The sequence below is a fragment of the Gracilinanus agilis genome, chromosome 5 (assembly GCF_016433145.1).
Source record: "Gracilinanus agilis isolate LMUSP501 chromosome 5, AgileGrace, whole genome shotgun sequence".
NCBI classification, from domain to species: Eukaryota; Metazoa; Chordata; class Mammalia; order Didelphimorphia; family Didelphidae; genus Gracilinanus; species Gracilinanus agilis.
The window spans coordinates 144,138,925-144,157,224 of NC_058134.1; the positions used below are offsets into that span (position 1 = coordinate 144,138,925).

General features: G+C 35.3%; 1 protein-coding gene across 1 annotated transcript in view; it reads left to right on the top strand.

Moving 5' to 3' along the window:
• DOCK4 (dedicator of cytokinesis 4) overlaps window positions 1-18,300 on the top strand; it is a 541,177-nt gene that overhangs the window by 320,807 nt on the left and 202,070 nt on the right. Inside the window, exon 13 of the mRNA XM_044677327.1 lies at window positions 9,338-9,463. Within this exon, the coding sequence (XP_044533262.1) occupies window positions 9,338-9,463 (126 nt within the window). The remainder of the gene's footprint in view (window positions 1-9,337; window positions 9,464-18,300) is intronic.

The window sequence follows — 18,300 nt, forward strand, 5'->3', positions numbered from 1 at the left end:
GAGGAAAGGCACTAGGATTAAGAAGATTTGGGAAAGGCTTCCTTTAAAAAAAAAAAAAAAGGTGGTGGTGGGGGGTGTTAGTTAAGATTTAGAAGTAGCACATTAGCTACCTTATATCCATTTTCTTCCCCATTTTCAGGGAGTCTCTTTCTGACTTGAATCATCACATCATTGGGGTAAACATTTTGACTGCTTTACCTTTTTTAGTTTGTGACATGAGATTATTTCGGATGTTTAAAAACTCAGGGCAGCTATTGAAAACTTGGCTTCAATAAGTGTGAAGCTAAAAAAAACGTTCTGCATCTGAGAGTTTTCTTTGCACTTAATGAATGAAAGCTATAATTTTAAGAGTTTATAGGGAATTGTATCTAGGAGTCATTACTATTATATTTTCCCTCTGGGAACCTTTATTGTGCTGCTGGCAAATACACTTTTGTCAAATAAATCTTAGATCCTTACTGTACTTCTTATCTTCTAGTCTTTCTTAGTAGAAATGACCTTTTTATAAAAAGAGGCTTTGAATGGGCCCCGTGAGGTCCCAGATCATAAGTAGGATGTTAATGACTGAGCCTGTTTAATTTATTTAATGAACACTTTTTCATAATGATGGTGATGTAAACAAATTAAATTTTTTAAATAACTGTTTTTCATGGGGTAGGAAAAGAGGGAAAGGGTAGGGAATAAGCATTTTATATTGCCTACTATGAGTCAGACACTGAACTAAGCACTTTTATGAATATTATCTGATTTGATCCTCATAACAAACCTCCAAGGTAAGTCCTATTATTATTTGTATCTTACAGTTGAGGTATTTCAGGCAGACAAATGACTAATCCAGAGCCACACAGCTAGTAAATGTCTGAGGCTAGATTTAACCTCTTCTTAATTCCAGGTCCCGAGTTCTATCCACTGTACTTCGGCTGCCTCTGCCACCCTGGTTCCTTTGTTTCATTGGTACAAAGAATGAACATCCCATAAAAAAGGCATAGCTTCCAGAAATAATGTAGGGATATGAGTTATAATAAGATAACTCTATGTATACTTTGTCCCAAAAGTTTTAGTGCCATTTTAAGCTTTAATATCTTAAAGGGCTTTAAAAGCTTAATATTCAATTGAGACTTTTGGGATACCCTGTTTTAGAGATCTAGGTTTCATGAGGTGGTATCTCTGCTCTCCTCTCCTAAGGTCACATGACATGTGTAATATTATGTTCAGTTTTGGGCACTAAAATTTAGGAATTACTCCATTTAGCTGGAGAGTATCTAAATGGAGGTATCAAAGATGGTGAAAGACCTTTGCTTTCATTAGATTTGAGGACTGGTTTAAGGAAATGGGAATATTTAACCAGGAGGTGAGAAGCCCAGTGGGGTAAGGGAACATGATAAATGTTTTTAAGTATTTCAAGGACTCTCATATGAGATAAATATTATACTTGTTTTACCTTAGAGGGAAGAACTAGGAATATATGGAATGTGAAAAGAAGCAGATTTGCTTTTAAAATTAGGAAACATTTCCCACTAATTTTTGTTGGTCAGTTGTTTCAGTCATATCTGACCATTTGGAGTTTTCTTAGCACAGATACTAGAGTAATTTGCTATTTTCTTCTCCAGCTCAGATAAGGAAACTGAGGCAAACAGGATTAAGTGACTTGTCAGGTTCAGACAAATAGCAAATGTCTGAAGTTAAAATTGAATTCAGATCTTCTTGATTCCAGGCTTGGAGCTCTATCTACTTGTACCACCTAGTTGCAACTTCTTGATAATTAGAGCTATCCAAAAAGTGGAATGGAATGTCTAGAGAAATAGTGGAAATTCGTTAATTAGAGGTAATCAAGTGAAGTATCAATGACCTCTTGTTGAGTACTATAATTTAGATTCTCTTTCATACATGGGTTAAACTAGATGGTTCCTAAGTTCCATTCCATCTTGGAGATTCCATTATAATTTATGAAGTGTTATGATTGTTCCATATTATTATTTTTTATGACTTTTTTGCATGATCTGTATATATCTTCCTCTACTTTAGGAGATATTTCAGCCCCTAATTACCATTATCACCATATTTTTTGTTTAAGTAAAAAGTCCAGGTGACAAACTCCAAGATCATCTACTAGTGGGCACCAGACAATTAACCTCCAAAGCCCAAATCTTTCTTCTAGGGAGGTAAATATTTTTCTTCACTCCAGGTGATCCAATGGATAGATTTCTGGTTTTGTAGCCAAGATATCCTGAGGTCTAATTCTTCTTCAAACACTTATTTATCTCATTTTTTTGCAGTGAATACTCACTTCTGACACTTTTTTGCATTTTGTCATTAAAATGAGACACTTGGAGCCAATGGTTTCCGAGGTCCCTTCCTGCTCTCAATCTGTGGTCATTTAATCTTCTCAGCTTTTCTGCTCAGTTGAAGGCATAGAAACAATAGCCTTGCTCTGTCATGCTCGGTCATATCCCTTGTATCTTTTCAGGATCAGTGTTTAAAATCTACCTCTCCTGCAAAGCCTTAGCCAGCTCACTTTGGATTGGGCATGGTCAGAGTTCATTGTGCCCAACCCTTTTACTGGCTCTATCCTATTGCCGTGCATATTTGTCAACTGAATGTTTAACTTATTTTCTTTTATTAAAGGTGACTCATATAAAGATAATATTTTCAGATTGATCTCTAAAGTCTCATATTACTTCCAAGGTCATGCAATAAATATTTTTGTATGTACAATTTTCTTTGATTTAATACACTGAAACTTTTGTCACACCAGATATTAAAATGAGAATCATATGCAAGGTATGTGGAGAACTTTTGGGCCTATAGTTAAATTACAGGTATTTCATTTTGTGCATTTTGATGGCCATATAAAGTAAGACAACTTGACCCCGAAGAAAATTCTGTTAGGGTTTAAGAGTAACAAAATTAAGGTCATGATTATGTGTTTAAATTAATTTATAGTCACCAAGCAAGTTTAGTTGTTCATATTAATGTGTTCAATGTTAAGTTCTTTAATAAAACATGAATAGAGGAAAAAGAAGAAAATAGTCACATAAAGCATTTCATAAATGGCAGGCTTAATAATAGCACATAATAGTAGTTGGCACTAGATTTTATTTATGTAGTGATACAAATGTTCTGCTTTTTGTTATTGAGTTTATTGGTAACAGAGTCGCTAATGCATTCGGAAATTAATTTAATTGCTAATTCTAAACAGTGCTATATTGGCTACTTTTTTTTTTTTACTCCAAGAATAAGACTCCATGAAGGTCTTATAAAAAAGAATAGCACAAAAAAAGAATTTTAGTGTCTATACAAAACTACCGTATTATTAAATACCTCATAGTTATGTATTGGAAATATACCATTCTTTATGAGATTCCAGAGAGGGGAGGAAGGAGAGAAAGAAAGAAAAAAGGAATGGGCATTTACTTCTATATTTTATTTATAAGTATGACTTTATAACCTATAACCACAATCTTTGAGGTTATATGACCCAGAATCTATCCTGAGGATAGTTACTAAAATATATCTCTGTCCTTGATTTTGCCTCTAATCAAATATTTCTTTTGGAATTTGTGCACATAGTTAGTTTATATATCTCTACAAATGTAGGTAGTCTCTAGCTACAATACTTAGTTATTCAGGGTAACAGTGGATGCCATAAGTAGCATAGTTTTTATTTTAGTCCAGAGAAAACAATGTAAAGAACTTTCAGTAGCCCATAAACAATTGATACAATTCTCTTTCATCTCTAAGAAGTTGACATCAACCAGGATTACCTTCTCCCCTAAAAGGAAGGATTCCCAAACTCTCCAGGAATTTGACATTGCTCAGAAATTCCTTCCTTCTTTATCTAGGTGGCTGAACCTATTGCTCAATCTTCTCTGAGAGAAGAAAAGATTTGTCTCTTCTTTTCTTTGCCATTATTAACTTCATTAACTCCATGCCCCACTCCTTAAATTTGTCTGCTCTTAGTTCTGCTGCCATCTTATGTGCTTAACTTTTTAGGAGTTCTTCCAAAAGGGTCATACTTTGCGGTGAAGATCTTATTTTATGGGCTTAAGACAAAAGGGAAGTTCAGAACCACAATTCATCTCCCATTGCAAAGATTTACTGACTAGTCTTCAATGATATGTAAATATCAACACAAGCCTTATAAATCTAGGAGGTATCCTTAATACTTTCAGTGAAGTGCCAGCAGACATTTTCTTACCCTTTATAGATTGATGGATCTCACTCATAAAATTGATCAAGATTCTGCCCTGATAAACATTCTCTATAATAGATTCCTATCAGAAATGGCAGAACTGTGACCACAGTTTAATACTCTTGATTGAGATCTTTCTTATAATGCAAAGAAGATAGGTTAAAGAACCCAAGATAACCTTTCTTTTTTTGGAAAATTGTATTTAATTAATTAATTTAGAATATTTTTCCATGGTTACAAGATTCATACTCTTTCCCTCCCCTTTCTCCATCCCTCCCATAGCTGATGCACAATTCCACTGGATTTTACATGTGTCATTGATCAAGACTTATTTCCATATTATTGATATTTGCACTAGGGTGATCATTTACAGCCAACGTCCCCAATCATATCCCCATTCACCCACGTGATCAAGCAGTTGTTTTTCTTCTGTGTTTCTACTCCCACAGTTCTTTCTCTGGATGTGGATAGTGTTCTTTCTCATAGGTCCTTCAGAATTGTCCTGGAGCATTGCATTGCTGCTAGTAGAAAAGTCCATGCAGATTGTACCATTGTGTATCAGTCTCTGTGTACAATGTTCTCTTGGATCTGCTCCTTTCACTCTGCCTCAATTCCTGGAGGTCTTTTCCCCTATGATCTCCAAGAGAACTTTTCAAGGGAAAGTGATACTTTCATTCTGAGCTTGAAGGAATAGTGGTGTTTGTGTGGTGAAGAGGGAAAATTCAATTTTAGACATTGAGCTTGAGAAGTCAACAGAATATCCAGTTCAAGATACCTAGAAAATAGTTATTGATGTGATACTAGAATTGGAGGTGGGGGGTGTCGGAAGTATTTAGGTACATGTTTGGAAATTATTAAGCTATGAGAATAGATGTTGACACTAAGAGGGAGAATAACAAGATTAGGGCATCCATCTCTATCTTGAAATTAAGGTATTCGTGAAAAAAGCTCATTAATACCAATTAGTTATTCAGACTTAATATATCACTTTCTTTTATTCTTGTTCATCAAAATTGTTTATTGTGGAAATATTGACTATACTTTGAAATGTTGTTTTTAAAGAAATTTTTTTTTAATTTGAAAGATATTGTGCATTTAGGTTGTAAATAAATAATTTAGTAGTCCATGATCCCTGTAATTGCTTTGTAACAAAATATCTATTGGTAATGGTTTTTTTTCCCTTTGTTTAAGCAAATCTACTTTTTGTTTTTACTTTGTCGTACATGTTTCATTTTGTGAAAGTGAATTGTATGGGGAGGAGTCAAGGACATTGAAAGCAAACATTTAGGCCTCTAATTCCAGCTCTTTTTCTCTTTTGCCCAGCTCTTTTTTTGGGAGGAGGTAGACCATTTAAAAATGACACATATCTGGTTATCTCTCCTAAGGCTTTCATCTGAATTTCTATAACCTTCCATATTAAATATTGTCATTATATATTTCTTATATATTATCAAATAAAATCAGTGTTGATTTAACATTACCTGCCAGATCTCTCCCTCTCCCATTGTTTCAGATTAACCTCTTCTTTTAAAGAACTTCTTTTTGAAATTCCTCACAGGTAATATTCCAGGCTATTGATAGTCTCAAAATGACAGTTCATTGACATCTGGGTTATATTTATTTTCCATTTTTTTGGAGACTGTAGTGTTCTATGCCTCACAATGTTGTGAATGAAAAGTGAAATGACTGAGGAAACAAAGGTTTGAGCTTCTTGGTATATTTATTAAGTACTACATGCCAGATATTCAAAAAACTAGGACCAGGCCACCTCAGCTTTGGCACTGGACCCAGAATTCAGGGGACAACAAATTTTTATGCATTGAAAACAATGATTCAAATAAAAACAATTAAAATAAAACAATTAACTATGATACAAAATTAGGTAATTTGATTTTTATTTGTAGGAAAGATTAGGAACTTTCCAAGTTAGAAAGTAAAGAGAGAATAGCTGCAATGTCTTGAAATCAGAAAAAGAAGTATCCCATTTGCCCAAAGTTTCTGTATTCAATCAAAGCAACATGGAAACAATAACTGATTAACTAGTACTGGGTCAGTTTTCAGATAAGACACATTAGTTACTTCAAATGCACAATTGTGAGAAAATGCCTTCCATCAGTCTTTAACTCTGATTGGATTTCGGAAGGTCAGTATAACCTAGGTTCATAGTTAAGGGATTCAAAGTAACAGGTAGAGGTAGCCCCAGCTTCCCTGTCAATGCAGCAAAGTCCTGTCATAATTCACACAATTGAATTAAACTTTCTCACAAGACAGAAATTGGACCAGACTCATAATTAAATAGAATAGGAACTGTTACCTCCAGAATTGAATCACAAAATGGAGTCAGGGTGGTTACTTGCTGTTCTAATCCCCTCAACAGCTTACACAGGGAGAATTTAAAACAAAACAAACAAACAAATATATATATATATATATATATATATATATATATATAGAGAGAGAGAGAGAGAGAGAGAGAGAGAGAGAGAGAGAGAGAGAGTTTTGTTTTTCTGGAGAAGTTTGAGATCTTTAAAAAAGAACAGGAGTAATGGGTATTAAGTTGGGAAGAGAGGATTAACTTGTCACATGATGAAAGATCATCTGTAGAAAGTCAAAAAGTTACATTACAATGAACTGAAGCAGAGGAAAATGAGCAGAACTATAAGAACAATTTCTACAATAACATTACTAAGTAAAAACAACTCTGAATAAGAATTAAGAATCAACAATGAGCAAAGAACACTCCACAAAACAGACTGATGGATGCTACCCAAATCCTAAAAGAGAAATGATGAACTCAAGGGACAGAAAAAACAAATATGTACATATATATATATATATATATCTTAAATATACTCATTTTTAAGACAATATTTTTCTTTTGACTTTTGAGGTACTAACAATAGAATCACAAAAAGCGGGGGGGAGGGGGGAGTGTCATTAAAGCATTTTATTAAAAGTATTTCTTTCCATAGCTACATGTAAAAACAAATTTTAGCATTTAAAAAAAATTGAGTTCCAAAATCTCTTCTTTTGTTCCACTCCCCCCCCAAACCCAGACAATAAGCAATAAATTTTACATGCACAAGATAAGAAAATGAAATAGATTAAGTTTTGGTCTTCATTCAGACTCCATCTGTTCTTTCTCTGGAGGTAGATGATAAATTTTCTTCATGAATCTGAGACTGTCTTGGATCATTGTATTACTGAGAATAACTAGATTAATCATAGTTGTTCATTGTACAGTATTGCTGCTACCATGTACAGTATTCTTCCAGTTCTGCTCACTTCACTTTGCATTCGTTCATATAAGCTTTTTTCTAGGTGTTTCTGAAATCATCCTGCTCATTATTTCTTATGGAACAAGCAATTCTCCAATTGATGGACATTTCTTAAATTTCCATTTTCTTTGAAACCATAAAAAGAGCTGCTATACATATTTTTGTACAAATAAATCCTTTCCTCCTTTTTTAAAAAATATATTTGGGATATAGAGGTACTAGTCATATTAGTGGATTAAATATAATAACTTTAGAGCCCTTTTGACATAGTTCCAATTTGTTCTCCAGAAGGGTTGGGTCAGATCATAGCACCACCAAGTGCATTGGTCTCCCAATTTTCCCACCTCCCCTCTAAAACTTTTCATTTTCTTTTTCTGTCATATTGGCCATTCTGACAGATGTGAGACTGTACTTCAGAGTATTAATTTTCATATCTCTAATAAAGTGATTTGGAACATTTTTTCTGTATGACTCTAGGTAGTGTTGATTTCTTCATCTTAAAACTGTGCTCATATCCTTTGGCCATTTTTCAATTGGAAAATAACATGTTTTTATACATTTTACTCAATTCTTTAAATATTTGAGAAATGAGACCTTTATCAGAGATGGTTGCTATAAATAATTTCCCCCCAAAATTTTCTACTTTCCTTCTAATCTTGGTTGTATTAGTTTTGTTTGTACGAAACCTTTAAAATTTAATAGAATTAAAATTATCCATTTTACATCTGATAGTGTTCTCTTATCTCTTACCTGTTCATAAATTTTTCTCTTATCATTAGATATGACAGGTAAAATATTCCATGCTTTCTAATTTGCTTATGATATCACCTCTATTTCTATAACCAAGTTGAACATAACCTGGTATAAGGTGTGAGATGTTTATCCCCAGTCTCTGTCATACTATTTTCCAATTCTCCCAATAGTTTTTTATGAAGAGTGAATTCTTCTCTCAAAAGCTTGGATCTTTTGCTTTACCAAATATTAAGTTACTATGGTCATTTATTAGTAATTACATAATTATTTCTACTTTTCAAATTAGGAAAAGAAAACTTTAATTTGACATTTGTCCAAGGTAAATGACATAGGTAAAGAACAATTATATTGTGTTTCTAATTACATATTAAGACCATTCCAATGTTCTTTGTGCTGTTACAGCCTACATAATGATACATTCGAATTATGGTGTGGGTTTTTTTTTTTCTTTTGGGGTGTTACAGAACCATCTTCATAAAATTTCCTTTAAATTGCATCCTTTGAATATGTCAGCAATTAAATCTCTATCAATAAGGTTCAAAGGAAGTCAGTTTTGTACTGTAGTTGACTCATTGCCCAATGAGGCTGATTGTCAGTTTCCATTGTATAGAATATTGAGTAATTACTATTTCTTTCATCATGAACAGATTAATGATAACTCAAGGTAATGTGAAAAGTAAGCCTTATTTTTTCAAGGTCTGTTTTTGCTCTGATATTAAATAAGATATTGCTTCTAAGTTTTCTAGAAAAAATATTATTTTTTTTCTTGTCTTACAAATAAAATGTTCTAGGCCAGAATGGCCTTCTGTAGATGATTGAAATAAGAGTATAGTTAAATTACCATTTTGATAAAGCTTGTAAATAGGATTATAGCTCAGTTCATCATTTCCTCTGCTTTCAGCTGAAGTATTCTTTCATTGTTTTGATTTCTTGCTTATAAGAAAATAAATTTGTGGATGGTTTGTAGTTGTGGGTTTTATCAAATCTTTTTCCATGCAGATCTTTTTAAATTTTTATTTTGAAAGAGGAAACTTTTGAATTTAATCTTGTAACCTCACAGTTCCATATTATACTGTGCTACAATTTTATTTTTATTCTTTCTCTTTTATTCTAGGATTAGCTGTTTCACTTCAGCTCTTGCATGGAGATATTGAACAAATCAGAAGAGAGTATTCATCAGTATTTACTCATGGGGTTTCCATTACAAGGAAGCTGGGGTTTTCCAATATTATAATGCCTGGTAAGTAAAGGGGAAGAAGCAAAAGTGGTAAATTAAGGATATTATTTTTTAAAGCATATGAGAAATGTCCCTAGTTTGAAGGAAGGAAATGGGGTGTGGTCTTTATTCTGTTTTTCTCTGTGCCAAAGGGTGCCCCAAGCTCTTAATATGTGTTGTCAAATAGATTTGGAGATACAAGTGGTACAATCTAAAGCCATGAAATGAATTGTAGTATTGAATGACAAAAGTAAAAGCAGTTAAGCCTCCATATAGATTCTTTAGGGCTAAAACAAGGAAAAGAAATTTCAGGATATTGGTTCAGTGTCATCAATAATGAAGCAAATCTAAATAAGAGATACAACCTTGGGGAATAATTTAGCTCCTGGTGTGTCAATTCAGATGCAAACTTGGTAAGAGTAGTATATTCCCATACTCTCTGTGCACTCCATCATCATTTGTACATTTGTATGTGAGTATATCTGTATTGGTAGGGGGTAGATACCTCCATAGATCTGCAGCACATGACAATAAGAACATGCAGATTGGCTCATATATTATTCTGATTAAGGAAGTAAATACACCCCCAAAAATGTAAAAAAAAAAAAAAAAAGATTGGATTTAAGGCTAGGGACTGTCCAAGCTAAAAGCTCAAAATACTTAAATAAGTGTTGTTTTCAGGGGGAACTAGCAACCTAGTCTTTTTCAGTGAAGAAGATAAGACAGTCTGGCAGCTTTTGAATATCAAAGGGATTTTCAGTTGGCTAGAAAATAGACACCTTTAAAGTTACCGAGGAAATTTTTAAGACTTAAGTGTTCCTTGATACCTTTATAAAACTTTCTGAATTCCATAAGAAAACAAATCTTTACAAAAAGTTCAATCTTTGACACCTGAAAATAAAAGCTGAAAACTTGTTTATGGACTGAGGATCTTGGCCAGCTAATTAAAGATCCAAAATGTAATGCCACCTGGATACTTTCCTTGAATGTTGACTGATCCAAGAAGTAGCTTGGGGTTGGGGAAAGGCAGTAGACTTCAAACTGACAGAATCACTTTAGATCCTAAAGAACATCTCTCCATTTCCCCTTCTCCTCCTATCTTTCAGTCTCTATTCTCTGCCTTTCTGTTGCTCATTCCTTTTCCCTCTCTGCTTCCCTTTCTCTCATTTTTCTTTCAGTCAGTTCATTCATTAATTGTTGATCATACCTTCTCCCTCTCCCTTACTCTCTTTTTTTTTTTCTTTTCTCTCTCCCAAAGCCCAGGGGTTCCTAACCATTTTCATGGACCCTTTTTCAGAATAATTTTTTTTAACTCAGAAAAAGAATGAGAAAGATTTTTGGACAAAGCTAATGTGAGAATTTTGTTTCTCTTGCCTAAGCATATTATAATTTGCTACCTATTTATCACAAATCACATGTATTATACTATTGGTATATTGTATATTGTATTATGTTATATATTTTTAAAAGGGTAACCAAATAAATTCATTGACTCTAGGTTAAGAACCCCTGCTCTGTTGTTTTGACTGACTACATTATAGAATTGAAATGTATGTAACAGCTAATGTTTATAAGACATTTTAATATTTGTAGAGTGCTATGGACTTTATTGGAAGTAGCTAGGTGATGCGGTTGATTGAGTGAATTAGGGACGACTTCTTGTAGCCATTCGATTAGATATACATTTGCTGGCTAGGTGTAGAAGTGTATAGAGTGTAGTTTTCTTGGAGTCAGGAAGACCTGTGTTCAAATCTAGCCTCAGAACACAATCTCTCCCTGCCTCATTTTCCTCAACTTTAAAAGGTAATAAATAACATTACCTCCTTCCCTGGGTTGCTGTAAGGATTAATTGAAGTAATGTTTGGAAAGCATATAACAGGACTTGCACTTTATAGGTGTTCCTACCATCTCCAAGGAGAAATGGGTTATTAGATAGGAATTATATATATTTTAGGTGTAATCTCAAAGATATGAAATGATTTAGGCACATCCTTAATTTAAAAGCACAAAGACTAGAGTTATAGATTTCTCCATTCAATTAGGAATATTTTTCTTTGAGAAAAAAAAAAAAGGCCTTTTATTTGAGTGTGGTCAGGTGTGTGTTTGAAAATATTAACCACCATCTGGAGAGGGGTAATGTACACCATACACACTGTTAAATTTAATCCGTATTATTAACACTTTCTTAAGTCTAGACCTTCAACAAAACAATAAATCAAGCTTCCATTGAATCCCAGAGGTGGAAATGCTTTGAGTGAAAATTTAACAAGCGTTTAGAGCTGGATATGGCACACTTCTGGTGTTCTTCAAACATTTTAAGTAGCTGTGGGCCAGTGGCCCTCTTGAGACACACGCATTCCCCAACCTTGGTCTCTTTGTCAAGAGCAAGGATTCAGGAAAGAACTACAGCAGTTTGCAGGTAATTTAATAGCTGCTCTTCATCTTCTAAAGAGAAAGAATAAAAAATATAAATAACAGAAATGAGATAAGCTGAAATGAAGGATGAAATCTTAACTAATTGACAGTATTTTAAAAACAAGCATCTGAAAGTTACTATTTAAACTCTCTCTACAGAAATAGAATAGGTATAGCTCTGTGTGCTGTTGTATTTGAAACCATGATAAGATGATGGAACAAGAAGTAGAGATGACATCAAAGCTGACTAGCATTGTCTTTAATAATCTGTTTTGATCTAACAATTAGTAGTCTTTCAAGAATGAAAGCTTAAAGGCTGCAAAACTGTTTCCAGAGAGCTTAACCTAGATGGAAAATATATATAGTTTAGCTAAATTTGCAAAGTGCTACTATCATTGGAAATCATTGTTTATAGTATTGTTTACTTCTGGTCTTGTGATTCAGCAACTATTGCAAATGTTCATTGTTTCCTTCAGTTGCTAAAAATAATGGTTATTTCTTCCATCAAAACAACAACAAAAAATCTTCACATTGAGAGACAAACTAATGTGTTTGACTAATATGAAAAACATATTCTAGAGTGGTATGCAACCAGCTGTTGCTAAAATTCAACAGCTCCATCTTTGGACAGACTCATTTGAGATTTGGAAAAAATAGAGAGAATTTTTCAGCATGTCACTTCATCAGCTCAGTAATCATCTGGGCTATGCTATTCTGATGCAACTCTTGTCTGGCTTTAATGATGGAAATGAAATTTCTCTAGAGCTACCATCAGTCTCCTCATCCTTTTCCTCCCCCTCCCATAATGATGAGGAGGGTTCAGCTAGTGAGGCAGCACTTTAAAAAAATAAGCCATTACTTTGTTTTCTTTTCTTCTTTTCCTCTTCAGCTGCTTATTCTCCCAGAATAAGAAAGCTGTGGCTTTGTATTTGTGTGTGTGTGTGTGTGTGTGTGTGTGTGTGTGTGTGTGTGTGTGTGTGTTTTAACAGCTGGAATAAATTAGAACACTGACTAGAATTTTTCAGATGGGAAAAATCCAAGAGTAAAAGTGTTTTCTTTTGTTCTAAATCTGGTTTTCAACCTAGGTTAGTTAATTCTCATCAGTGGTCAGAAAGGAATGTAGCTGACATCTTGTGCATCAAATGCCTGACATAGAATATGTAAACCATAAGGTGTCTCCCCCCAATCCCACCCAATCTCCTAGTCTTTGGGATTGTACTTGTCTTTCATTTTCAGTTCTACCATTAGTTTTCTGATAGGTATGGGGACACGAGAGTACATGGCTCCCCAGTTACTAGTTTAAGAACAGAAATCAGTTTTCCTGTAGAACAGAATTTTCCTTGTTCCAGAACTTGACAGGAAGCAGACACTGAACTCTTTCAAGTGATCATAGACTATAATGTAGGATCAGAATTTTTTTAAATAGAAAAATCAATGGAGAATAAATCATTCTTTCCTTAAACTTACATAAATTGATCAGGCACACTAGATGGCAGGAAGAACCAGCCTCCTTTACTTGGACGTCTGCATAGCAACTACATTTGTATGTCTTGCTGGAACAGTCTGGTTCAGTGATAGTCTTGCTGAAACCGCTTGTCAGCCAGTATGTATTTGTAAGGGAACAAATGTAGTCTTTTTGTAACCCAGACTATATCTCTACTGTCTGATAGCTCAAGTCACATTTATCTAAGTTGTACATTAATGGATTAAGTAGTGCCACCTGGTTGCCATTTGAATTGGAATATAATAAAAGGCTGTAATATTACTAGGAGTTGTTGTTGTTGTTTTTTTAACTGGACCTATGATTTTATTGATGTGGGAAGCTCCTATTGAGCAATTCCTTCCATCTATACAGGTCAACACCTTTCTTTGAAACTTAAAATCTTTGGTGGTACTCTAAGATTAAATGACAAGTCCAGGATCACACAGACAGTATGGGTCCAAGGCAATAGTTGAAATCAAGTCTTCCTGATGCCAGGGCCACAGTATCCCACTGTCTCAATAATAAATAATAAGCATATATAGTACAAAATAGGAAAAGAGCATGTTGTGTAAAGGGTTGACCTGAACAAAACTGAATTATGGGAAGTTTTTCTTTGGGTTTCCTACTCCTCTTCAGATTCCCTAGTCCCAGAACACAGAGATTCTTAACTTTTTATTTTGGGGGGAAGGGTGGTCATGCACCCTTTTGGCATCCTGGTAAAACCTCTGAATCCATTCTTGGAATATTTTTCTTAATAGTTGAAGGACATCTCTAATTTTAGTTAGAGGTTAAGGAAGATGGATTTTTTTTCTGATTTGAATTCAAGGAAAGTTTTCATGGTAGAGGGCTCTGTGGCAGTAGTGTTAACACTGAGTGGAGGAAGTGGTAACCTATTGGGGTCCCCCTCACTAAAAAAAATCACCACATTTAAGAGGTCCTGCTTCCTTCCCTTTAAACTTTGACCACATGGCTCAGTACAAATTGTGTCTGTGCTGCTCTAAATACAGCTTAACAGTTTGTTTCCGATGATTTCTGTCACTTGGAACTCTGTGAATAGTTCCAAAGATCATTCTAAGGCCTTTTGGAAGTTTAGGATTGAAAGAAACTCTTAACCATCATTTGGTCCATCTTCATTCCTTTATCGATGAAGAAATTGAGACCAGGGATTTGTACAACGTCACACAGCATGTTATTGCCAGAGTTGAGATGAGAACCCGAGTCCCCGACTCTCAGTCTAATGTACTTTTCCCTATGCTTATAACATCTCCCTAAAAATTCATATTTAAAATTTCCATTCAGAGCAAGCTGGGTATCCTTTTTCTTCAACATTTCAGTCCGGCTTAGTCTAGCTCATCCAAACTTGATCAAACTTGGTCAAGGTAGGCTGGTAGATAGATTTTTGAGGCTGGAGTATCGGCAATACAGTAGTATTATTGGGGTTAGCAAAAATGTGGGTTTATTTTTTTACCTGTGAAAACGGCATCATTATATAGAAGGCAGAAGGGCAAAAAAGACCTAGTTCTAGTCCAGCCACTGAAACATACTATCTCTAAGACCTGGGCAAGTCATTTATGACTCTCTAAGAATATAAATTGCAAAATAGTTGCCCATTTGCATTGGTAGAGGGAGGTTCCATACCTCCACTTCCCTACAGAGAGGAGACATCTCAGTCTTAACCAAAAGTAAGCAAACAAAAAAAATACATGGGTTTATGTGAATTATGGTCCAGGGTCTTCCAATAACTCCGAGTTAAATCCTGAGAGCTGGCTCTTCATACTCCTTTAGGAACCCTGAAGGTCTCCAAAAACCCTTTCAGGGGCTCCACAAGGTCAAAACTCTTTTTATAATAATTCTAAGATTATAAATATTAAAAGATGATAAATATTGATAGTTATAACTCACATAAATAATAGCTCTTTAAGCAGAGTACCCTCAGTAATTTCTTAAAATGTAAAGAGGTCCTGAGTCCAAAAAATTTGAAATTCACTACTCAAGGAAAATCTAATAATTTAGAATTCATGATATGAATTGGAGTCTTCATACTACATTACTAAATTCATATCTGATTAAGGACATTTATTCATATAGAAAATGCAAAAAAAAAAAAAAGATGCTTGTATGGACCCCATGAAGAGATACAAAATAAATAAATAAATAAATACTTAAATGGTCTATTAGTTCCCCTCTGAGGGAAACAGAACTGGAGATTATATTAGGACAATCTCTAATGTCTCCAGGCTCCACTGCTGACTTTCCAGAATTCCTTTACCATGCAACAGAAGCTTTGTCAACCTCTAAATTCACCCTACCCCCAAGATTTCTAACACTGGGGTACTCTTTACTTCTGTATCCCCCCACCTCTGATTGATGCTTCCTTGAACCTCCATTTTAAGGAAGGCTGCGCAGCCAGCAATACCCTTATTCCTTTCTGGTTCAACTCCTGACTCCAGACATTTTCTGCCATGCCTCACTGTGAGTGCTTCCTCCTCCTCCTCCCCTCTGCAAGTCTCCATCATTTGTTCCTGCAATCGAAAACCTACTATGGACACAGTGTTCTCCCACATACTTCCAAAAACACAGAGAGTCTACTCTGCTGTGTACTGGCCTGCCTTCATTTCACTGTGTTAACATTACTCTGTGAGATTGTATAGAGCAGGTAAACCCATATTTGTGATTGAGATATTGAGTTAAAAAAAGTAATAGAATCAGAAATGTCCTCATTTATATGCAGAGTAGGTTGATTGAAGGGCATGGGTGATACCCTAAAAATCTCCCAACTACCCAACTGCATGGTACAAAGGATCCAACTAAGATAAACATCTCATGTCCTAATTATATAAGAAATGGATTCCAATTCATAGGGAGTCATTTTCCTAGTTAACAAAGGGTCAAAAGATATAAAGGTAATTTGCAAAAGAAATCCAATCTATCCACAGTCATATGAAAAAAAACCCAACAATACTCAAAATCACAAATAATTAGAGATATGCAAATTAAAGCAATTTTGGAGTTCTATCTCATGCTCATTAGATTGGCAAAGTTGACAAAATAATGTTAATGACAAAAGTCACAAGGCCTGAGAGGATGCTGGCATATTAACTGCATTCACTATTGATGAAAGCTGTGAATTGGTTCAGCTCTTCTAAATAGCAACTTTGAACAATGCTCCCAATGACACTAAATTGCCTATAGCCTTTGACTCAATTATACTGCTATTATACCCCAAAAGATCAGAAAAAGAGAGAGAAGACTAGTATACAAAAATATTTTTAGTGTCTCTTTTTGTAAAGGTCAAAAAAAAAACACAAAACAACAGAAAGTAAGGGGGTGATCCCCAGTTGGGGAATGGCTGAACAGATTTGTGTAATGGCAAAATGAAGAAAGAAGTCATTTCAGAGAATGTAAAGAATGTGAATTGATACAGAATGAAGGGAACAATATCAGATTAACAATTTATAAAGTAAGAAATTTGTGAATACAAACAACTTTAAAAGATATAAGAACTTTGATCAATGCAGTGCCTAGCTAGGATTCCAAAGACAGGATCGTAAAACCAAGAGTGCTGCCTACCTCCTCCTGACAGGGAAGTGCAGACTGAGATATAAACCCATATTTATAAAACACAGCCTTCACCCTATCCCCTCCTCCTCCAAAATAAATCAAGAAATAAAAAGGAGAGAGGATACCACACTACTATTTACTAACTCGCATGTTCTATATCTAGGACACCCCTTGTTGAAGTCTGTATTTCAGGACAAGAGCTACCATTGAAAAGATGTTGGTTTTGCAGTCAGAATACCAGGATTTGAAATCTAGGTCTGCTACTTTCCTACCTGTGTGACCTTAGGAAATTTATTTGTCCTTTCTAAGCCTCGGTGTCTTTATTGGTAAATTCAGAGCACTGTACACCATGATCTTTAAATTCCCTTCCAACTGTAAATCTATGATCTTGTGACCTCATTTTGTGTTTATCTGGTTTTTAAAAAATAGCTAGTCAGGTATAAAGTCCTGAGGGAATATAATGGGAGACATTTATATTTTAGAAAGATTCAAAAATTGCAGGGTCCAGATTGGGTCTATATTGGTTTCTTTGGTAGTATAATAAGGGGGTAATGTGGCTGATAACAGGAGAGCTGGTGGTACAAGTGAGTCACCTGGCCAGGGAGCCTGTAACTACTGTAGCTGGTGATTTGAGACCGCCAAGAATGTGTAGCCTAAGCTGTGATGCCCAGTCGGTCTCCCTGCTACCTATAGGCTCCTTTAAGGTGGAGAGTGAGGGGCCCCTCCCTGCTGGAGTGAAAGCAGATCTCAACAAAAAGTGAACCTCACACACTTCCTGAATAAAATGGATGCTTGCCCAGTACTTCCTTTGGAGTCAAGTGGTTGCTATTCTCCCCTCTCCTCAGCCCCTTAGCCCAGGATGATGTTATAAATAACTATAGAAGCTCACAGTTTCAGGCTAAGGGTTTATTTAAACACAGAGGGGAAAAACTGAGGAAAGAGGGTTTAGGGTCTGGAGAAGCTGTTGCTAAGGGTGACTGGCCAGTGTTGGCAATGGACCTAGAAGGTAAGATCAGGCTGAGGGAACCAGCCCCTCAGCCAGAGATAATTTTCACTACCCTGATGTTGTGTGATCCACCAGCTAGACAGATGAAGTTGATGAATTGGTTTAGGGGTGACTCTGTTGCTAGGCTACTCTAACCTAATTCCTGCCCACTTTCCACCACCCATACCTCCCTTCAACCTCCCGGGGTCCCCAAGGGGAAGATAAGGGGTAGCTGGGTGTCTGGCTGAGGTCAAGGAAATCAGAACCCCCCAGGTTGGTTCTGCAGGGGTATTTATAGTCCCAGCCCAAACTGTCAGGTCTTGGGACTGGCACCTGCTGGGCCAAAGTTCTCCTAACTGCCAGGATTGCCTAAGGTAATTTGCAAATGCAAGAGATCTTGCATAAATCCTGCATTAC